General features: G+C 42.5%; 1 protein-coding gene across 3 annotated transcripts in view; it reads left to right on the top strand.

Moving 5' to 3' along the window:
- SERINC5 (serine incorporator 5) overlaps positions 1 to 23973 on the top strand; it is an 84240-nt gene that overhangs the window by 43826 nt on the left and 16441 nt on the right. For 2 of the 3 annotated variants that reach the window (XM_029215859.1, XM_029215861.1), the window contains 5 exons: positions 12651 to 12829; positions 13298 to 13380; positions 14827 to 14920; positions 20495 to 20706; positions 22261 to 22356. In XM_029215859.1, the coding sequence (XP_029071692.1) occupies positions 12651 to 12829; positions 13298 to 13380; positions 14827 to 14920; positions 20495 to 20706; positions 22261 to 22356 (664 nt within the window). Of the gene's footprint in view, positions 1 to 12081; positions 12187 to 12650; positions 12830 to 13297; positions 13381 to 14826; positions 14921 to 20494; positions 20707 to 22260; positions 22357 to 23973 lie in introns of all 3 variants that reach the window. The other variant, XM_029215860.1, reaches the window with a different exon arrangement.

Genomic DNA, 23973 nt, shown 5'->3' with positions numbered 1-23973 from the left:
CCCCACCGAGTGTACTGGTCACCTCCTGGCCTGAGCCCTTCTCCTCTGCCTGCTTTCCCTGAGCCGTGCTTTCATTTCCGGCTTTGGTTATTCCTAATGTTTATCTGCTGGTTGAGGCACACTTTTCTCAGGACAGTGCTGGGGACAGATCCATTCTCCCCCTTTTTTCTAGGTCCAGTGCTGATGACATACTTGCCCCACGCAGGTCATAAAAGGGTTGGGTTTCTACTCTGCATTCAGGCAGTCCTGATTCGACCCCACCAGGCTCCTTGATGTCCTGTTCCAATTGTCTTATTTAGACTTGGGTTGTCCCCATGTCCCTAGCTTCACACGTTCACTTCCCCTCAGACTTCTTTCTCCAGAGAACTAACCTCATGGGTGACCCCATGAGGTTGCTGTTTGTACTTGTATGTCTCCCAGATGATACTCCATTTTCAAATTCTGGAGTTCCCACAGTGTAGCAACTGTAGATGAACACAGAAGCTACTTTCCTTAGAGACGACTTAGATTTCAAAATGCTTTCCTGAGTACACCCTGTGGTCAGTTCACAGTGACATTTAACCATACTTGGGTGGTTCCTAGAGTTGACAGAGCTTTGATCCAGCATGTTACAGATGCTGAAATTTGGTAACGAGCTACTCTACTTTTTTTTAACCTACAGTATTAGGAATATGAAAGTATTAGAATAAGTATTGGTTTTGGGAAAGCCCTCCCATTCCCGTTCCCGTGCCAGTCACAGGGGGTTAAAAAAAAAAAAAATACATGAAACAAAGTTACTAGTTAAAGGATCTAGTTAAACAGGTATGAAATGGAAAAAAGGATGCAGCTCCCATTCATAAGCGTTCTGCCCAGTGAAGAGACAGCAGATACTATGCGATGTTAAGGGTCATGCAGAGAAAATATTGCTCTCTTTTTAGAGTATAATTTGGATAAAACATTATTTTAAAGTGGAAGAATCTTGTTATAACCCTAACCACCCCCCTCGTTTGACAGATGAGAGGATGTGGCTCAGGGCAGTGAGGTGGCTTGTCCAAGGCCGTGACACCAGGTAGAGCTGGGACAAGGACCCAGGACTGCTGGTCCCCGGCCAGGGGTGCCTCTCTGGCCTGTACGACTGGGGTCAGCTGTTGCTCAGATGTTCACAGAAGTAGCAGAAGAAGCCTTAGCAAACTTATCCTTCCTTCTTTCTGATCTTTCTTCTGGACTTGGTGGTGAGGGAGAAGTATTTCCTCTGGAAATAGTACCACCTCGGGCCCTCAGTGGCTTTCTTAGCTTATCTTCCTCACGTGCCTCCTTCCCTTTGTAAAGCCAGAAGCTGGGCTCTAGGGATGATGGTTAGTCTGAAATAGAAAATAGGGGCAACCACAAATCCAGTATTTATTTATTCGTGGGCGTTGCATGGGAAATAGAACCTGCCTTCAAGTTGTGTTTGGTGTGACCGTCTTTTCAAAGTAAACAAACAGCAGCAACGAAAAATATTCCAGTTTGATCCCAAACACCATGTAGCTTGTCGCAACGTAGAATGACAGGTGTTCACGCTGAAGCTGGAAAGCCTGGCTCCTGTCTTGATCTTGGTCTTTACTGGTTGAATGTTAGGAGAACTGTGTACCTGAGACGTAGCATCAGGTGTTGCTGTCGTGCATTGAAGTTCTAGGAAGTAGAACTCTCCATTCTCAGCTGGCATTATATGCTTTTGTGTTAGAACAAGTGTTGAATTAGCGCCAAAAAAAATATTGCTGACCCAGTTATTTGAGTCTGGAGTATTTTTTTTTTTTTTAATCCAGCTGAGATAGAATGCTTTTCAAAAGTCCTCGTTCTGAACAGCAGCTGAGTTCTTTGTACTGTTGTACCTTATATGTGTCCAGTGTATCAGCGAGTGTGTTTCTGAGGTTAAAGGTGGGCCTGGGCTGTTGAACTTCAAGTTCTTTGTAGAACACGGAGGGAAGATTCTCACTGTGGCCTGATCAGTGTTTCCCTGGGGTGTGCTGGCAGTGAGGTTCCACCTCTTAAATCTTGTGGGTCCCCTCCTCTCTAAGTTGGGGTGACTCTGGGGACACATGTTTCCAAACAGTTTTATCTTAGGTCTCAAGTTCATCCAGGCATAACACCACCTGGAGAAAACAGTCCCTGCAGCCCTCCCATCCCTCGCTTCTCTCATGGCTCAGGCCCCAACCTCCTGCGCTTAGTGAATGCGGGGAGAGTGATTGTGGGAAATAGTCTGGTTCTACAGGCAGTGATTTGAACTAATGTAAACCCTGCTGAGAGCCTTTTTGAGTCTGAACCAAAGACAAAGAGGTTTGATCCTAGTCCAGTAATAATGAGCTTACCAGGAGCCAGAAAACAAGAAACAATAGTTATTGTCCTTGGTCTGGAGGATCTGTTACCCAGAAGCTTTGGGGGAGCATCGGATGTTAACAGGATCTCTGTTTCAGGATCCATCCAACTGTAGGAGGGGTACAATGATAAGATGTGAGAACTGAAGTTTTCCTGATCCTTTTTTCTGTGACCATCAAAGGCACCTGTTAAGCAACTGTCCATAGACGGGACCACGCAGCTCTCTGCAGATAAATGGGACAGACAAGAGCTTATGGTTGGAAACAGCTCTGTTATAAAATTGGAGCCAGAGGGAACAAATAGCACAATACACAAACAACAGTAGCCTCAGATCGCTGGGAGCAGGAAATATAAATATTGTGAATAGTTGAGTCTTGATACTTGATAACAGAGTTTAAAAGGGTGATCGTGTTACTTGGTTAAACTGTAATCCGAGTTCATGTTTTAAAATATCTTTTAAGTCACGTAATTGATTCCTTCCTCCCTCCCTCCTTTCTTTCCTGCCTATGTAACTACCAAGCACTGTGGCAGGTGCAGGGGATGTGGGTGTGAGTAACATACAGTTGTCCTTAGAGAACTGGGCCTCAGGTGGAAAGTGTATAAAGAAGGTGCCCCCAGCATTAGGCTGCATAGTTAAAAATAATCTGGGGCTTCCCTGGTGGCGCAGTGGTTGAGAGTCCGCCTGCCGATGCAGGGGACACGGGTTCGTGCCCCGGCCAGGGAAGATCCCACATGCTGCGGAGCGGCTGGGCCCCTGAGCTCCGCAACGGGAGAGGCCACAGCAGTGAGAGGCCCGCGTACCGCAAAAAAAAAAAAAAAATCTGAATTCCGTTAGCAACTGTTGGAGACGGTGGTGTCAGCTGTCCCTTCTGTTGACCTTTGGGGTGACGTTAGAACTCAGGAGTGCTTTTTTCCCGTCCTCATGAGAGACTGGGAGCCGTCCTCATAGGAGACTGGGAGCCGAGGTGAGGTAGGTTTGTAAAAGGGACTGGAGTGTGTGGAGTGTGTTGCCCTCTAAAGCAGGGTTGAGCTTAATCACAAGGGGGGTTGGGTATTTGGAGGGTGTGGTTTTTAAATTTCAGTGAAGCTGTTTATACAGTCTTAAAATTAAGTCTAAAATTATCTCTCTACATGCCGGCTTTCATCAGTGTGGGTTTTATTTTTGGTTCTACACGCCATGTTTGTATAACAGATGTGAGGTTTTTTTCCTACTATGCGGGCTTCTGACCCGCAGAAAAAAAAAGCATTGAACTCGCAGGCATGTCCTCCACCACCTCCTCCACAAAGCTTTTTTTTTTTTGCAGGCAGATAAATTAAAATCCTTAAGCTGCAGCTCTGAAAATGACATACGGGAGATGTACGATTTAATTCTCTCAAAGCACAAGTTCCGCCAGTCGCGTCTCCGCTGTTCCTTTGACTTATGATCCGTAGAGTAAGTCATTACCAGTTGTCATTTGCCTTTGAGATGCTAATTCATGCTTCAGCAGCAGCTCAGCGCAGCTCCTCAGCTCTGCTTCCTAGTCCTGGGCCGGGGGAGCGTTTCCTGTAAAGAGCCAGCTAGTAAACATTTCAGCTGTGAGGGCCTTGCGGTCTTTAGCAACTACTCAATCTGCAGCCAAAACAAAATGCCAGCAAATGAGCGTGGCTCTGTTCTCTATTTACATGAACAGGAGCTAGCTGGATTTGACCCACACTCTGTCCTTTGCTTCACTGGCCTGTGGTAGACCTCAGTGGCCCTGTGCCTGTCATATGCAGTTATTCTCCCCTTCTCCCTGAAGGGGAAACTTGAATGGCCTCAACTTTGTGCTGAGGGTACCGGAGCTCCTGATGAAGTTGCAAATACTGGGCTGTGTGAGCTCGTATGTACTGGGTTGACCAGGCAAGAACAATGTAGGGGTAAATTCAGTGTGACACGTTCAACAGTATGATGTCTTACTCTTCCTGGCCTTTTGAAATATGTGGTAAATCATTCACAGGTTAAAAAATAATAATAATCAGCCCCTCTTTTTAGGTAGCCAAGCCAATCATTTTGGTGACTGGGAAGAAGTGGGGATGGAGAAAATGAGTGTGTGGGTACCCCAGTTCTTTGCTCCTGGGGGCCCCCAATTCCTGGTCCAGTGTAAAATGGGAAGGATGCTGGGCCAGAAACTGAAATGTCTGCCTGGCCGGGTTCTCAGAACTAGGATTGGGGAACAAGTGACTAGGGACTCTCAGAACCTTGAGGGTATAGGTTTGGTAGGATTCAGTCTTTTGGAGCATATTAGGTTCTTGTGTCCCACCTAAGGCAAAATCACGGATAGTTGAAATTAAACCATGAAAATGCCTGAAATATCCATAAAGCAGAGCACACATGGCTTTGTGTGTACAGCATTTCACTAGAAAGGGAGCTCCTTGTTAGCATGGATCTTTTAACCTGTTTTATTCTCTGCTTGAATCTCCATATCCTAGAACAGTACCTGTACACGGTAGATTTGAATGAGTCAGGGAATGAGCAAACCCTGTGCTGTGACGCTTAGGTATAGTTATATAATATATCATGTGGGATGAAGAATACACACGTAAACTCTAATTTCACTGGGCTTTTAATAATTATTTACAGAAAACAGCCATGAGCGTAGCTGGATTTGCATATGATATGTCACCACTCTATTCCAGGTTCACAAGTTCAAGAGGAAGTTAGCTGATTTGGTGCTCACTTAGGCCATAAGCACATCTTCCCACTGATGAGTGGTCTGACTAGAAAGCTCTGCCTGTTTAGACATTTAGTGCTCTTAATAGAAACTTCAGCATCTCTGTGTTCAAGAGACAACTGTCAGTGGGCCTTGTTTCTCTCAGGGGGGCACAGAGTTCTCTATCAGACCCTGCATTCTGTGGGAGGGAGTGTGGGCCAATAACCGTATTTGCCATCTAAAACAAAGTCCAGGCCTCCATAGCTGCAGTTTTGTCTCTGAGGTTAGGTGTGGATTTGTTTTCTGGACTCAGAGGGCCCCCTGTTTCCACCCCTTTTCTCTTGATTATGGGGGGCAGTGCTTACTGAGGTGCTGACCCTAGGGGGGAGCAGCAGAGACTTTCCTGGCTCTGAGATGGGTGTGTAGGGGGCTCTGTGGGCATCTCTGTGCCTCTCTCCTGCTCTCCCTGTTCCCCCCAAACCTAGGGTTTTCAGAAACCCTCCCTGGGGAGAGTTTGGCAGTGTCGGTTAAAATTTAACCAATTTTATGACTCAGTATTCATCTTGTGGACGTCAGTCCTCCTAAATGCTCTACATGTGCAGAGAGAGACATGCACAATATGGGAACTAACCATTGTACATTGTTTATAAGAGTGAAAACTCAGAAACAATGTAAATGTCTGCCACTAGCATCACAGAAACTAAATTATGATTGGTCTGGGTTGTGGATTTCTGTATAGTAGTTAAAAAGGATGCAGATAGATTTATGTGTTGAACATGCAACAATCTGTGAGACGTAATGAGGGGAATAACACAGCAAAGGGCCTAAAAGGATACACATGAAAGTGTGACAGTGGTTCCCTCTGGGAAGCAGTCAGGTTAGGGTTGGAGTAATGATGGGCAAGGAGATTCAGTTATCTGTATCTGTTATAATTTACATTTTCTTTGGCAACGAGAATATAATTATGTATTGCTTGTATAATTGTAAATAAATATATTTTAGAATGATGCTTGGACTCTTATGTTTGCAGTTAGATTTCTTGAAAGCAGGGGTGAAAGGACTGCTGGGTTCAGTTCCTGCCCGCTACCCAGCCCTCCTGACTGTCTCCTCTGCTCAGCCTTCAGCCATCAGTCTGGCTTCTGCCCCCATCTGCTCTAGAGAATATTCTGATCACTGCCCCAGATGACTCTTTGTTGGCAAATCCAATCTGCGTCGTCATCGCATTGGTGGTATTTGACACACTCTGCTTCTTGAAAGCCTCCCTCAACTTCTCTCTGGTTCTGTACCTTTTCAGTTTCTTCCTTGGTTTTTTTCCCCTTCGTCCCAGTCCCCAAATGTTTGCATTCCCCAGCATTCTGGGTTGTTCCCACCTGTCTCCCTCCCCCTCCTCTACCCACATTCCTCTCCAGGTGAGTTTATTTACTCCACTGTGTGCCTCCTTTGCCATCTCTGCTGGTCACTACCAAGTCCTTCTCTCTAGTCCTGCTGTCTTTCTGGAGCACTGCACCCTTGCTTAGCCATCTGCCCACATTTCCCCCGGATACTGGCCGCCTGTCGTTAAGTGAATGACTGCCCCTCCATCCTGAAACCGCTCTTCTGTGATTCCTATCCACTGCTGGGCCGCCATCCAACCAACTGCCAAGCTAGGAACTGGGAATCTTAGTTCTGGGTTCCTCTGTCTTTCTTCCCAGGCCCCATCAAATCAGCACACGGGACCTGTCTATTCCACGGCCCCAATCCCCACTGCCATTGCCTAATTGAAGATTTATATGAGTTTTCGCTGGGATTAACTCTTATCTCTCCTTCAAGATTAGTAACTGGCGTGATTCTTGTTTGTACATTCTGCCTTCATGTTACCTTAATTCCCTGAGCAGATCGACGTTAGCTGTCGCCTGCTTCCCTCCTGAGGAAGAGCCCTTCGTGCCATCATTATTAGTCAGTTCTCTGCAAGTTGTCTTGTTTGGGTTGAAAGCTTATTATTTAAAGTTTGGTTGGAGTTGTTTTCTAACTGTCTAATCATATTTGGGGTGGTTTGATCCTGACGAAATGCTCATGGTGGAGGAGAAGCTGTGAGCACCAGTGCTGTCTCTGTCTTGCATGCTTCCGAGATTCTGGGGAGTTACTATTTGGGGATGTTAAGTTCCTGATGGCAGAGGTGGCAGGGTCAAATAAAACCAGGCTCGGTGAAATTTTAGTTCCCCTTATGGCTTTTAATAATGGCACAATGTAGACTTTTCTTGTAAAAATGTCTAGAAACCCGAACAAAAGAGATGTGAGATTGTTACTGTTTTTAAAAATAGCCCCCCCCCCCAAAAAAAAAAGGGCCTCAAAGGTAATAATTTACAGAGAAATGAGCCTTGGTTGCTAGAGGCCGCTGAGGGGAGGATGGAAGCGGATCTTAATGTTCCCTGTTTCACAGCTCCTGTCCGTGGGTGGGTAACAGACAGGCATCACTCTCATGGACACTGGAGTTTTTCCACAGACAAAAAGAAATTGTCTTAGAAAATAAGTGGAATATCAAAAAGGGGAGAGGGTCTCGATTCTGAAATTCATTTCAAGTAAGAGATACTAAACAGAACCTACAGATACGGTTCTTCTAGGTTTTATGGTATCACTCCTGCTCAGCTGCCCAAAGCTTTCTCTGCAGCTTGGTTTCATTCAATGCCCTAAAAATCTGATGTAATGAAATGTAAGACTCATTCGCTTTGCTAATATGCCTTTTTCTCATCTCTCCCAAATAATATTTTAATATTATAGGAACACGCCGCTCCTTTTCCTCTTCATTTCTGTAAGAAACACTCCCAAATTCTATACTTTATTTCTAAGTTTGCAGCATGTGGGCCCCTGGCCAACTAGACCTGTAAGCCTTTCTATAGCTCTTCTATTGTTTGTTTATATTTATCTACCTGAGATTGAAATTGTTTTGGAGGCATAGCTAGCCTCTCTTCTATATAGATGAGTTACAGGGATTTTCTAGCTTCCATCTCTTTGAGCTTAATACTTGTGTTGATGTTTCAAAATGTCTTCCCTGATTTGGGAGTTCAGACGTGTTTTCTTTTGGGTGGCAACTAGGTCTCTGAAAGATAGGTAGTGAGCACTGTTTTTTAGAACTCAATTCTTATACAGGCATACCTTGTTTTGTTGTCCTTTATTGCACTTCTGCAAATACTGCGTTTTTTTACAAATTAAAGGTTTGTGGAAATGCTGCATCTAGCAAGTCTGTTGGTGCCATTTTCTTAACAGCATTGTTCACTTCATGTCTCTGTCACACTTTGGTAATTCTCGCGATATTTCAAACTTTTCATTATTATATTTGTTATGTGATCAAGTGATCTTTGATGTTACTGCCATGACTCACCAAAGGCTCAGATGATGGTTAGTGATCTTTTAGCAATAAAATATTCTTTAATTAAGGTCTATACACTGCTTTTTTTTTAAAAAAGAAAAACACATAGTGCCATTGCACACTAAATAGACTGCAGTGTAGTGTAAACATAATTTTTATATGCACTGGGAAACCAAAAGATTTGTGTGACTCGCTTTATTGAGACATTTGCTTTATTGCAGTGGTCTGGAACTGAACCCACAATATCTCTCATGTATGCCTATATATATGTGCCAGGGAAGGATTCATCTTATTGAAAGTTACCCGGTACGGTTGTCTTTTAGTATCTGTGGGGGATTGGTTCCAGGATGCTATCGGATACCAAAATCCACCAATGCTCAAGTACCTTACATAAAATGACATTGTATATTACTTAGGCACATCCTCTTATATTCTTTAAATCATCGCTAGGTTATTTATAATATCTAATACTATGTAGATAGTTACTGGTACATGACAAATTCAAGTTTCACTTTTTGGAACGTCCTGAAAAATAAAAAAATTTTAAAAAATATTTTCCATTTGTGGTTAGTTGAATCCACAGATGCAGAACTGGCAGATATTGGGGTCCAACTGTAACTTTCAAAACGAATCCTTTGTAAAGTGAATAGAGCATCTACTGAGTTCTAAGATGTTCATGTCCCCCCATGTTTAAATCAGTATGCATCAACCAATCAGGGGTTCATGTAATGTGCCTAACTCCCTCCCCGAGAAGTTCTTTTTATAAAATAGTACCTTAGAGTTAAGGAAGTTTACTTAATGGCTACTATGGATTAGGAACTGTGATGAGCACTTTTTACAACGATTCACTGATTTAATTCTCAGGGTTGGAAGTCCATGTGAGCTTTTTATTCTTCCTGATAATTTGTGGCTCTGAGTTTTGTTGCTTGAGGCTTGTGGGGAAACCGTTGCCCTTGGGTCTGTACAGAACCAACACAGATGCAGCGTCCTTGGATGCCCAGAACCAGACGTAAGAGGTAACACCCTTAGCAGGCCTGTCCCCTCTACCCCATGGTGTGGAATCTGTGTGTAATGTATGTTTTCTTTTTCTAAAACCGGGATGGAGCTTGGAACAGCAAATATTTAATCAGAGCAGATTCCCCTCGCAAAATCCTGCCAGCTTGTTCAACTCGGAGATTCTTTGCCAAAAAATATTCACCACGTACTGAAGGCTAAATGACTAAGTCACCCACAGAGCATAAAGCAGGTCTTAGTATTTGGAGCAGGGGGTTGTTTGCCTACTGATATTTTGGATGAAGTATGCAGTGCCACATACCCTTTGATGAGCCTAAGGGCCTCTGGCAGTAAACAAGGGTTTTAGGGGAGGGGGGATTTGTGGGGGATGGTAGGGTAGGCGTTCAGGCCTGCTGGCAGTAACGTTCTTCTTGAACTGATCTGAGAAGAAGAGAGAAGTGGGTTTGGGGTAGGGAGGTGGAGAAGAGTCTAATCGGGAAAGATGGGCTGGTGTAGACGAAAGGGATGCTGCCATGCACATGTTACAGTGGAAGTGAGGGCGGCGGTGTGCAGCAGGGAATTGCTTTGCTGATAGAGTGGGACACGGAAGGGAGGGAAAAGAAGAGTTCCATGAATATTACAGAACAGTAAATCCCATATGAACAAAACAGGAGTAAGTGAGGTGGCATGGTGCCTCCTTTTACAGATTTAATGCAATGTTACCTCCTTATTATCGGTACCATTCATACGGGTGCAGCTTTTGTTTCCTGCTAGAGGCTCTGAAACGTTCACTTGTGTGGCATCCCCCATTACTTCAATATATGAGGATCTTAACCATGTGAGTTTGCTCACTCACTGTGAAACACTGCTAAAAGTTCAAGGTCCTTCAGAAGGCCCTTCCTGACTTCTCATTACCTGTGTGAGGGCACTTCCTGTATCCTGTATCCTTATTGCTATACTGAAGCAATTTCCAGACCAGCTGTTCTCACTGGGATGCTCCAAGGCGCTTCCAACCCTATATGTTAAAAGCAAACTCCCGATCTCTTCTTTTCAGTTCCACTCTTCGTCCTCTGCCAACCCTACTCCCCCACCACCCCAAACAGCTTTAATAAAGCAGAAGAGAACCCTCCCCCCATCCTTCACTTTTCTCGCCATCCCTACAGTCCTGCTAACTATGACTTCTAGCCACAGAATTTCTGTTTTCTCTGCTAGCAGTTTATCTTCTTCGATTGTTTTCTGGACTGTTAATCCAGTGGCCCTCTAATTTATCCTCCTGCCTCAAACCTGTCCCTTTCCCATATGTTCTCCACTCTGCAGCCAAAGGCATTCCAGCTTAAATAGTTGTTTCCCTTACAGGGTGGGAGCCAGACTCCTTAGCATGGCATACACCTGGCCCTTCCCACCAAGACCCTTCCTTCTTTTGAGCTTCATCTCTTCCCAAGGAATGCTTTTTTAGCATAAATATGTCCCATGCAATATTTAGTCTAAGTATGTCCCAAGTGTTGTTATATTAAAAAATTAGTTATTATTTATCCAAAATTTAAATTTAACTAGACATTCTGTATTTCATTAGGCTTAGTATTTTACCTGGCTTGCTCAAAAATATAGTAGTGTCTCTCTTTATGCATTTATTTCTTGCTCTGATCAAAAAGAAATTGGAGTTGCAGGAACTTGCTGACTGCAAAATATTTGGCATTTCTTTATGAAATCTTTTTGTTTTTTTTGGCTGTGCCACGTAGCATGCAGGATCTTAGTTCCTCGACCAGGGATCAGACCCGTGTCCCCTGCAGTGGAAGTGCGGAGCATAACCCCTGGACTGCCAGGGAAGTCGCATGAAATCTTTTATAGCTATTCATGGAAATGGAGCTATCCTAATAGGGTCTCAGTATTAATGCTTTTTTGCCTGAGACACTAATTTTGAAAAACATGCTTTGTTTGGAAAAGCATGTTTGAGATTCAGGTGTAGTAATGATTGCAGCTCTTTTCTGAGGGAGGGAACCCTCGTGGAGGAAGATGAACTGCAATTAAGTGTAGTCTTCCTTCTGTTTATGGAAATCTTAATAACCTCCACTGTTGTTGTTTCTTCAGGATATTTTCTGGAGAACAAACTAAATTATCATGCTTCAGTTTTACCTCTAGTTTTATGTCATTTTTTTCCTGGTGTTTTTTTTTTTTTTTTTTTTGTCTTGTGAGTAAAGGCTGTAATGTGATTTTCAACTTATTTTCTGTTCTAAAGAGTGTTCAGCTTTGATGTTGGTAAGAAGCAAGTTTTTTTTTTTAACACTGACTAAATCTTTATTTTCTGACATTAATAGAAACGTGCTGCTTGTTCTCATAATGTAAGATTTTAATTATTCTGATAATGTAAGTGGGTTTTACATTAAAACCTTCTAATTGTACTAGAAAAACCATTATCAACATTTATCAGAAGATTAAGGTCCGTAAATAAAGAGCTCCAGTGGATCAAGAAAAAAAATCCAATTAACTGCCAATTCACAGAGAATAATACAAATGGCCATAAATTTAAGAAAAGATGTGAACCTTACTAGTAATGAGGAAGACGGACATTAAAACAAGATAGTGGTTTTTAACCTTTAAATTTGGTGCTCAGGTTGGGAATGTGAGCAGTCTCAAATATTACTGGTAGGATGTAAAGGCAGCCTTTAAAAGTGTGATTTGACTTTATCTCTTGAAATTTTAAAATGTAGATACTACTTGACCCACTGATTTCATTTCCAGGTCAGGAGCTTATCCTATATAAATAATGGCATATGTGCAATTATTCTCCATATTTATGCATTTCAAGAAAAATGTACCTGTGGGACTTCCCTGGTGGTCCAGTGGGTAAGTCTCCGAGCTCCCAATGCAGGAGGCCTGGGTTCGATCCCTGGTTGGGGAACTAGATCCCACAGGCCGCAACTAAGACATCTGCAGGCCGCAGCGATAGATTCCGCATGATAGATTCCACATGCAGCGACTAAGACCAGCGCAGCAAAAATGAATGAATGAATGAATAAAGAAAAATATACCTGTGTATTATAAATATCATTTTTAAAAACTCTGATGCTGGATTTCAGAATTCATTAGGAGTAAGTGGAGGTGGAGTGGTATGTTATGAGCACTATATTTTTAAGAAAGATTCAGAGAAAGAAAGAGGTCTTTGGAAGAGAGACTTTCTTCTCAGTCTTAATTTCTCTCTGCACATGGTATATTTCACATGGGATTTTGACTTGTAGGCTGAAAGAACACTCCACTGGCAGCCCTTCTTTTCCTAGTTTTAACAAATTACTTTTTCTCTTTTTCTTCAGATCCCTTTTTTCGAAGATATCTGTAAAGGCATTAAAGCTGGTGACACCTGTGAGAAGCTGGTGGGGTATTCTGCGGTATATAGAGTCTGTTTTGGAATGGCCTGTTTCTTCTTTATATTCTGCCTCCTGACCTTGAAAATCAACAACAGTAAAAGTTGTAGAGCCTATATTCACAATGGGTGAGTCTTTGTGGGGATCCTTTCACCCTTCCTTATATTCAGAGCAACATTCCAGGACCTCTTCCACTCTTCAGACCCTCTGACTGCTTTCCTCTAGTTGAAATTGTTGACACTGATTTTAGGGAAGGTGGAACTTATACTTAACACACAGTGGCCAAAGAACTGGAATCCTATTTGTAACACCTGGTACCATAATGAGAAATGCATTGGAGATAAGAGTTTATTTCTTGTACCAAGAGCTTCCCCCAGGTCACTTCCACCCCTGCAACAAAATGGTCTTGCACAATCAGAGGCCACACCGAAGTCTGTCTAATTATGGGAAAAGGCAGTCTCCAGTCACTTAATTACTTCCCCTCCATTTGAAGAGAACAGAATCATGAATTGACACGCTTACCTCTAAGAGGTCTTTTGTCCTTCCTTGAATATCATTTAAATACATTTCCTTTTTTATTTTTTCTTCCCCTCCAGCTTTTGGTTCTTTAAACTTCTGCTGTTGGGGGCCATGTGCTCAGGAGCCTTCTTCATTCCAGATCAGGAGACCTTTCTAAATGGTACAAATGGGGTATTGGGGGTATCTATTTATTGTGTTTTTATTCACTTTGTAAAACTGTTCAAAAGCGTAGTCCAGGGTGCCTTTGATATTGTAGGTTACTAACTTTCTTGTAGCTTAACAAAAAAAAAAATCCTGCCTCAGCTGCCCACACTTCACCCACCCTCTGTACTTCCTCCCCCCCCCCCCCCCCCCCCCGCCACCTCCACTTCTCCCTCCCTGGGAGGGGTGAGAGGACCTTTAGTTACTCTACCGGTTGAAGAATTGAAATTAAGGTTATTAGCCTGAAGGGAAAATGAAGCACTTAAAACTTGATTGAAAACTAGTTTAGCATGTCAGCGTGACCCAGGGAGACCTTGTTCTTTCTGAGCACTGCACACAAACCCAAGGCTTCTTAGCAGCTTTAAATCTGCTGTAGCTATAATGGGGTAGGAAAGGCATCCTCCAGACCATTTCTAAACTTGCCTTATGTGAAACTGTACAACACTGAATTATATTCCTTATCGATAGAACCTACCAAAGTTATTTAATATAATGCATTCAATCATAGCTGAAACAAGGGTCCCTTCTTCATATGAGGTAGGGAGGAGAAAAAAAGCCTGAGTTTTAGAGGTTCAGAACACTGTTCAGACCCAAATGGATTCACTTTCCTTACTAAGATAGTAAAAATACTCACATTGTGAATAAGGAACAGCCATAGTCCCTCAAATAGCCACATATCAGGCTCCAGCTAGTTTCTTAGGGTCATACCGGTTTTAGGTACTCCTTAAGGAAGTTGTATCCAAGTTGTCTTTTTACCTAAAATACTGGTAACTAGTTTTCTATTCTCCACAGAGGTCCTTGTATATATTAGAATAATATACTTAGAATGGGACAGGACCTAGCTGTCCATCCTCTAGCACAGCTCAGTTGTATTATAGACAACCCAGAGATGTGATGCGCTTATCCAAGGTTTGGGCTTCTCTGTGGCCAAGCCAGAAGTAGAACCTGAGTCCGTGGCCCCCCATGCGAACCTCATTTCCTCACTGGACATTGGTGGGTCTCCGGTAAAATTTGAATCCTTGGTTTTTCTGGCATTGTGTGATTTTACTTTTAAATTGAGGGTCATTGTTGATTTTATGAATTACTGCATCTGTTAGGATATCTGGCATTTATTTATAGCATGGAGGTGAAGCTTGGATGCTGTGGTGCCAGATTGCCTGTGTTCACATCCCAGCCCCACCCTTTACTGGCTATGGGACCTTGTCAACTTACGTGTAGACTCTCAGTTTTTCTCATCTGTAAAGTGGGTGTAATAGTAGTACCCACCTTGTAGGGTTGTGTGGGAATTAAATGTGTTACTGGTACAGGGAGCCTGCAGTAAAAATTAACTGTAGTCATTACTCTCTTTTGAGTTAAAGACTCGGGACAGTCACCTCATCTCCTTTCGGACGGTCTTCTTTTGCAGCCTGGCGCTATGTGGGAGCCATCGGAGGCTTCCTGTTCATAGGCATCCAGCTCCTCTTACTTGTGGAGTTTGCACATAAATGGAACAAGAACTGGTATGTGCCTTTATGGAGAGCTTCCACGTGAACTCACTCTCTGACTCAGAGAAAGTGCCCATTGTTGACAGGAGCTCTTCCCCGAGTTGTATTGCCAGGAATTAGCAGCCTGCTTACACCAAAAACAATTTTTGCTTGTTCTCTCCCTTCCCTCCTGCTATTTGGACCTCTTCATTTACTCCTCTCCCATACTGTTTTTCTCACCTTTCTACTTTTCCTTTTCGACTTCATTTCTTTTCACTCTTTGGCTCTCTTTTCCCTGCACCCTCTCATTTGGGCTCTAAGACTTAGCCACACTCAACCCCACTGCTGGCACCTCGCAGCCCCTGCTCCGTGCTTGCGTTAGTGGCTGAAAATTTGGGTAGGCTTTATCTTAGGCTCCCATCCTTAGGAGATTAAAAAGAAAAAAGAACTTTGGAGCTGGAGGTTCATTTTCTGCAAAGAATATTCAATGAAATAGTGATTTTCTTTTTAAAAAAATTTTTGTTCCTTCTCAACTGCCTAGGAGGGGAAGGACCCCTTCATTAGGAAGATCTGTTGTTCTACCTTAGAAAGCCTCCCCGACTTTAAAAAAAATACAGACCCTTTTTTAAGTGCCTTGAAAATAGAATTCACATCCTAGAATACATGGGGAATGCCAAACTGTTAACGGCTCGTTTTATTTCTTGCTGAGCCACATTGAGGAAGTGACAGCTAGACAGGGGTCCAGCTCCTTTGGTGCTAAGGTTGACTCTCTTTGTGACTCTGGGCAAAGCACTGAAGTGCTCTGTCTTACTTTACTTATAAAATATGAATGAAAATAACTGCCTGCTATATCCAGTAAGGCTTTTGTAATTTTGTAGATTTTGTAGGCATCATGTTATTTTGTACTGTTTGGGCGGGTATCTGAAAGTTCTATATGAATGTGAATTTTATTTTTCATTTTGGACAAAACAAAATATACTGTCCAAATTCTCTCAAAACACTTTTCATCCTGATTATATTCCTCAGCTTGGTAGTAGTAGTAGTTGTTTTGTTTTGGTCTTGTTTTTTTGAAAATCGAATCATGAGATGCCTGAGTGAAAAGATAGGTTAAACATTTTATTATTTGGTAAATATTGGAGTAAGCACCCAAATACCAATTTAAAAATGTTTGCAGCACATTGAATAGTCATACAGGTAGCACTACAGGCGTGTTCTGGTATTTTTTTCAAATCTTTATTTTTGGGGGGGGGGGTGCCGCGCTGCGCGGCATGTGGGAATCTTAGCTCCCTGACCTGGGATTGAGCCCGTGCCCCCTGCATTGGAAGTGCAGAGTCGTAACCACTGGACTGCCGTGGAACTCCCCTCAAATCTTAATCTCTATGATAATACAGATTTCTAGGTCTGAGTACATATATGTTTATTATTGCATGCTGTCCTGCATTTTGAGTCGTCCCTGAAACCTAGTATGTTTGGGGCTTCTACTAGATCTTGTTTCGAGGCAGCAAAGTTTCCCTAAAGATAAGTCAAATGGTTGACTATAGTTTTATGTGACCCTGTTCTCAGTTATGCAGAAGAAATATGCACAATAAGTTGGAAATGCATTTTAATTGATTAAATACAATTCTTTCCATTGATGATGATTCTTTTTTTGGGGGGGGCGGGGGGTGCCGTACCATGTGGCTTGTGGAATTTTAGTTCCCAGACCAGGGATCAAACCTGGGCCCTTGGCAGTAAAAACGTGGAATCCTAACCACTGGACTACCAGGGAATTCCCTGGTGATTCTTATGTACTTTCATTCTGAATTTTTTATTTGACAAAAGGAATGCATCACACTGTTTTTTCTAAAATTTTTACAAATAAACTTCGAGTAAGGAACTTATGATAAAATATTAATATCTTTGATACTGAGTGCCTGACTTGCCCATTAAATAGTATGCTTCCTTGAGAATACTTGTGCTTTTTTACTCTGACTTTAATGTTTTGATTGATTCTGAAGCCATTTTCTGGGACTAATTATCGATGCCAAGTTTTAACGGGCATTTTGGAAGAGTTTGATTGCTTTAAAAACTTTCCAGAAACCACCCAATAGGAATGGCTTAAGAGCTTTGCAACGATTGATGTTGCTGTTGTCCCGGCTTTGAGGCCAGTGTCCCAATAAAATCTCTTTTGTCCACATACTCACAGCTGGTTGGTCTGCCTAAAATTAGGATTAAGCTAGGAAATGTACAAGTATTGTTATTTTTATGTAAATTCATCTAATTTAGTTTAAGAGTTTGTCTGAGCAAAAATTGATTCAAATTGGGCACCCTCCAATCTGGCAGATAGAAAGGAGCTCCGAGGAGCTGTACAAAATAAAAGATGTTTATAGGCAGCAGAGAGCAGGGACAAGGAAGTTATATTAGGCAAAAAAGCAGGTTGGTTATTGTGAGGTAACCTCCCTTCAGGGGATGGCAGGCATCTACCAGTTAGGTGACATAACTAGTGCTAATCAGGGGATTCCTGATTGACTGGTTTAAGATTCTGTTTCTGGGAGAGCTGAAACTCTAAGTTGTGTTGGTTTGGTGATGTGGGGCTTAGCATAAGCGACTCCTTTCTAAGCCTGTTGTCTTGTTTTTGACACTTTCTAGGTCAATTTTTATAATTCGAAGCATCAGTTCTATATAAAAACTGAAATAACAAAAAGTAAACAGTATATTTAGGTGTTTCTTTTTTGGAGGGAGTTGCATTTTTTTTAATTAATTTTTATTTTTTTTGGCTGCATTGGGTCTTTAGTTGCGGTGAGCGGGGGCTACTCTTCGTTGCGGTGCGCGGGCTTCTCATTGCGGTGGCTTCTCTTGTTGTGGAGCACGGGCTCTGGGCACACAGGCTCAGCAGTTGTGGCTCACGGACTCTACAGCATAGGCTCAGTAGTTGTGGCGCACGGGCTTAGTTGCTCCGCGGCACGTGGGATCTTCCCGGACCAGGGCTTGAACCCACGTCCCCTGCATTGGCAGGCAGATTCTTAACTACTGCGCCACCAGGGAAGCCCTATTTAGGTGTTTCTAATAAAGACCCATTTTCTAGATTTTATTTATTTATTTATTAGATTTTATGGATTTTAAATTAATGTTGTTGTTGGGTTTTGTTTACTCCTAACCCTCACCCGAAGCCTGAGCCCAGACATCTTTCCTAACCTGATAACCTGATTGCTTCTGTGTCCATACACTCCTCCCCACTGCCCGGTCTTTTTCTAATCTCCATCCAAGTGCTTCTTATTGAGCACTGATTCAAAATTTTTGGAGTATTAACTGTGTGCCGGGCACCAAGAGTATAAAGATAATAAGTCACAGCACTTATTTGGGGTGTCTATAGAAGATGTCATTGGGAGGACCAACTGAGTCTGGAGCAGCAGGAATCACAGCCACTCTGCCACCATTGCTGCACCCAGTTATCCTCTGACAGTTGGCAGTCCTTGCACCAATATTCATTAAGCACCTATTATTTGCCGGGCACTCGACAGTAGGAGAGCAGCAGTGAATGCAACCGTGTCCTGCTCTGTGGAGCTTACATTCTCCTGGGGAGAGGGGGGATAGATAATCAACTTATAATCAAGCAAATACGTACTAGGTTCAATGGTGAAAAGTGCTCTGGAGAAAAAGAAAGGGTGTGGGAGTTGGGGTGAGCAGAGCAGGGAAAGGCTTTCATGACGAGGTGTGAGGGAGACGAAGGAAGTTGGGGAGAGCCTAAGGCAGGATCGTGCTGGCTTCTTTAAGGGGCACAGGGACATCCACTGTGGCTGGACCCCAGTGGTGAGGGAAGGGTGCAAGCCACATGGTAGCAGCAGTCAGATTCTGATATAGTCTGAAGTTGGAAGCAGTGGAATTTGCTGCTGGGGATGGCATGGTGGTGGGGAGAGGAGAGGAGCAGGGAGAGAAAAAGACAGCAGTCAAGAGCAACTGCAATTCTTTAATCTCCCCCCCCACCCCCACCCCCACCCCTAATGGGAAGAATGGAATTGCCATGTTCTGAGGTTGGGAAGATCACAGAAGAGCACGTTTGGGGATGGAGGTTTGAATATTGGGAAGTTAATCTGGACCTGCCAAGTTTGACATGCAGATTAGACCTCCAAGCAGAGACGTTAACAGTTGGATAATAGGAGCCTGGAGTTGAGGGGAGAGATTAGGGTTGAAGATTTAACCTTGGGAATCTAAGCATAAATTAACTGTTAAGAAAGTCCTTCTTATAGTAATAACATAGCCCAAAAGACTAGTGAGGAAACAGCTGGACCCCACCTACACACTGGTCAGCAGTGTTCACCTTTTTCTACTTAATCCGTTTTCTCTCCCTGTCGTCGATTACCATTTGGCTCCTTCCTTTCTCTAGTTTCATTTTCTCTTCATTTGCTTTGTGTGCCTTCCCTGTTAGAATAACTCTGTGGTCATCGGAGCGCCTGGCTCCGTTTCAGGAATATGATGGTCATTGTCATTTTGGCCTTTCCTCCCTGTTTTCTTTGTCTCCGGGCTGCAGTAACTTCATAATTGAAACATTTTAGCTGGGTTGCTTGAACACTCTCCAGCTTTGTGAAGATAGTAAGTATGTTGCTTTCTCTGTGAAGGTTTGTGAGAATGTGGTTACAAAGGGCAATTGAATCCTAAGGCAGATGACAGTGATTCAGTCCATCCCCCTGTTGTTCTGTCCTCTTCATCTAGCATCAATAAGCCCTCTTTTCTTTGTTCTGAACAGTTTCTGTAGATTGTTAAATCACTACTTATTTCTCCCATCCCTTTATTAATGTTTACATAAACCAGAGAGCACATTAACCTCCTCTTTTAGATTCTTTATTGTAAATCCCATTAAAATTTCTACTCTTTTCCCGGCTGATTTTATTCTCCACCCCCCTCGTTTTTTTTTTTTGGCCGTGCTGCGTGGCTTGCGGGATCTTAGTTCCCCAACCAGGAATTGAACCTGGGCCCCTGGCAGTGAGAGCACTGAGTCCTAACCACTGGACCACCAGGGAATTCCCGTCTTCACTTTTTCTAATGTCAAACTTCTCCTTAATCATACCTGGCATTGTTTGGGAGAAGCAGTACTGGTACAGATTCTCCTTTTCAGTGCAGAGACAGAAGAGCTGAGGTCAGCCAGTCTTTCTCCGGGTGAAGTTCATTTGCTTCTCTCTCCCTAAAGGGAAGATGAGTGTCAGCAGGAGCTGCAGCACTTGGCTGAGAGACTGGCACCTCCAGGCTCTGTGTTTATGGGGAAAACTCCAACTCCAGCAAAGAGCCACTTTTTAATACTGCCGAAACCTGTCCCAGGGTAGTTGACATCCAGAACGGGGAAGCGAGAATCAAGTCTGTGGCGTATTCATTTTAGCTGATGAACACACTTGAGTCAAAGATGGAATTTTATCAGTGCTTAGAAAAAATTCTGTCCTTGAGCCAAGAAGTTTTTGCACATTTACCTGTACCTTCTAGCTTCTAGTGGGTAAAATGATAGGCCTTCTGGATAACTCATTACTATGGGCTGGGCCTGATAGCATTAGTGAATAATGCCTGAGGGATGATAGATGCTGTCGGAGAATCAACTGACCTGTCTTCTCTCCCCTTGCTCTTCTCCACTTCCTGGAGAAACAGGACCGCAGGCACAGCTAGCAACAAGCTGTGGTACGCCTCTCTGTCCCTGGTGACTCTCATCATGTACTCCATCGCCACGGGAGGCTTGATTTTGATGGCAGTGTTTTATACGCAGAAAGATGGTTGCCTGGAAAATAAAATTCTTCTGGGGGTAAACGGAGGCCTGTGTCTGCTTATTTCAGTGGTAGCCATCTCACCCTGTGTCCAAAATCGTAAGCACAGTTTTTTTTCCATTCTTCCTTATTCATATTATAAATGTCTTTGAGCAACACCCCTCCCTTTTTGGAAACTATGGTCATTCCTTAATTTACCATGGGTGGGTCAGCAATAGGAAAGGTGGGACCCCAGTGTCCCCTTCATGCCCCACACTGGGGCAAATGTGATAGTCACGCATGCCTTGTGTCCAAGATTTGAGTGTAATGAAGCCAATAAATAAGGAGATAGATGTTGCCATTACATAATATACTACAAGGAGCCTTGGAAAACCTTGGAAAGCCTTGTTTTCAATGGAAAACACCTTTAGTGGATATTTAGCTCTTCCCTGTGATCTCTGTGTAAAACTTGAATGAGTGAGAGGGGTACGGAAGGAGCTGGTCTGGGACTCATCTTTCACTTAAGACCCCTGTGGACCACAAATTGAGGACAGCGTGGTCCCAGAGTCAGGAAGCAGGAAATCTGATCCTGGCTCTGCCAGCAGCTAGCTCCGGGAGCTAACCGTTCTCATACCCCAATCCTTCCTCTGCGAAGCCAACAGAAACCTGTGAGCCTGATCTTGCTCATGGTTGTTTCAAAGCTAAAAGGAAGAGATGATGGAAGTTCATTATTGAAATTGAGATGGTTATTACTCCTCCAGTTCCTTTAATTGATCAATTAAGAATTTCCTAAAGCATTAGTATTCAGATTAAAATGTTCTTTGGGTTAAATCCTACTTTTTGAAATAGTTATAATATTTTGAAATATTTGGTTTAATGCCATTAATTGTTAAGGTGAGTCTTATTCCCATGCCAAAGAGCAACATTATAAAAGGGCCTATTTTTTACCTTTATTGGTCATTATAATTTAATAATTATAACTCTGGGAATAAATTTAATCAAATGGAAGACTGGGCGAAACTAAATCTTTTTATATCTGCAGGTGGTTGAAAATTTCACCAAAAAAAGGATAAATCACTTTTATCACATCTTGGTTACTCTCAACCATCCGAACAGTTTAATTTAAATATTGTAACATTGAAGCCCTTTTCCCAGTGAATGCTCAGTCCCATAGCCTTCTTCTTTGGTTTGGACCAGCTCTGGTATTCCCAAAGGATTTTTTGTCCATTGACAGATATGAGCTTTCTCCCCATTTGGAATCCAGGCCCTCCCTATAAAATCCATCATTTACCCCACTAAACTATGTGATCTCACAAATAACGATGGTAAATTTTCTTTGGAGGTTTTGTGATTTAAGAACTAATGTTATGAACCTCACGGAGACCAGGCAATATGTTTCAGTACAGCTGTAGTTATTATCAAAATAGGGTGTTGGGAGAGAACTCGGTAGAGCTTGTCATCTCTAAAACAGCAGTTAGGTTCAGTGTATCACTCCCTGCCCCGCCCCCTCCCCAAATGTTTTGGTGTCATCTGAGAAACACATGATGTACCTCTTCTTACGTTGAAGGGTGGGGCTCCAAGTTGGAGGGATATCATTTGGGGGAGACCTGTTTTCTTAAGGCGCATATGCTTTCTTATCATTGATTTAAAACACTGCCTCTTCTCATGCTCCAGGACAGCCGCACTCTGGGCTACTGCAGTCGGGTCTCATCAGCTGCTACGTCACGTATCTCACGTTCTCGGCTCTGTCCAGCAAACCTGTAGAAGTAGGTAAGCCAGCTTGCTAGGGAGCCTGTGCCTGCAGGATGAATGTTGTCATTTTTGGAGGGAGCACCATGTCTCTGTGAGCTATCGTTTAAGTATCAGGGATACGACACATCAAAATAGGTGATCTAGACTTCTTCATTAAATGAGGTCCTCAACATGGGATATGAACATGAAACTTCCTTCTCCTGAGTCTTCCTGCTGTTCAGGAAAGACGTGAACTAAGGAGGGCTGTTGAGTTTGCTTTGAGGCCTAATCTGCATTTTCCTGCTCAGAAATACTCAAATGTTCAAGAAATAATCAAAAATATTCAAGAAAAAAATTTTTTGCTCTATTTTTTTAATTATTATTTTTAGATGGTTATTAATTTTCTTTAGGTGATCATTTCTCTGACTGTAACAGAGAGTAGAAAGAGCATGGGAGTGGTTCTGCCACTTAAGTAACTTGTATGAAGTCACTTTTCTCTCCCTAGATATCTCGCCTTTAAAATAAGATTTTTTTTTTTTTTTTTGGTTGCATCTGGTCTTTGTTGCTGCATGCGGGGCTTTCTCTAGTTGCAGGAGCGGGGTCTGCTCTTTCTTGTGGTGCGTGGGCTTCTCACTGTGGTGGCTTCTCTTGTTGCGGAGCACGGGCTCTAGGCACGCGGGCTTCAGTAGTTGTGGTGTTCAGGCTCAGTAGTTGTGGCTCGCAGGCTCTAGAGCACAGGCTTAGTAGTTGTGGTGCACGGACTTAGTTGCTCCGTGGCATGTGGGATCCTCCCGGACCGGGGCTCGATCCTGTGTCCCCTGCATTAGCAGGTGGATTCTTAACCATTGCGCCACCAGGGAATCCCCTAAAATAAGAATTTTAATTATTATTTTAAGAAGATAATTAAATAAAATTCTTCTTTTATAGGGTGGTTTTTAAGATTTCAATGAGTATGTGTGTGTATGTAAGTATAAGTACAGTTCCTGGCATGTAGTAGGTGCTATATAAAGGGTGCCTATTATTCTTGTAGAGTGCTTGCAATGAATATTTGAGAACTATAAAAGCACTATTATATTATAAGCTTTCCCAGTAAAGGACCAAATTTTCTTGTGTTGATTTCCAAACTCATTATATTTCATCATCTTTATCACTTTTGTGATATATAAATGTTTATATAAATGTATACTCATATACATGTGAGTATGTTTGGGTACATTTTATCTTATATACATCAGGTGAAATACATGTACTCTCTTTTCTCTAGAATAGAAAATTGAAGTTGTTTTCCTTTTTTAAATTTAGAAAGCAAATGCAAAGATAATTTGAAACTTTTAACATATACATGTACTACATATGGGTCTTGCCTTTATAGCTATTTATAGTACAATGCAAATATAATTGTACATCTTATATTAAGTATAGTCTATCCTGGATATTTTTTTTTTAAATCTCTCTTGACTCTAAGTTTATTTAAGTCTACTCTATTTAAGACTTTTATGAGTGTTTTGACTGTTTATGTATTAATCTCTGTTTTTAACTTAACGGGGTTTTTGGTTACAACATTTTTCTTTTTAATGGCAGGTATCACTTAAATACAGAAAAAAACTTTTATTTTTAATTTTGGGTGGTACTACTTAAATAGCAAAGTTCATATTT

This window comes from Monodon monoceros, unplaced genomic scaffold (genome assembly GCF_005190385.1).
Source record: "Monodon monoceros isolate NGI ecotype Baffin Bay Population unplaced genomic scaffold, NGI_Narwhal_1 Super_Scaffold_12, whole genome shotgun sequence".
Classification (NCBI taxonomy): domain Eukaryota; kingdom Metazoa; phylum Chordata; class Mammalia; order Artiodactyla; family Monodontidae; genus Monodon; species Monodon monoceros.
Note: the sequence above shows the minus strand (reverse complement) of the source record. Positions and strands in the feature narration are given on the sequence as shown.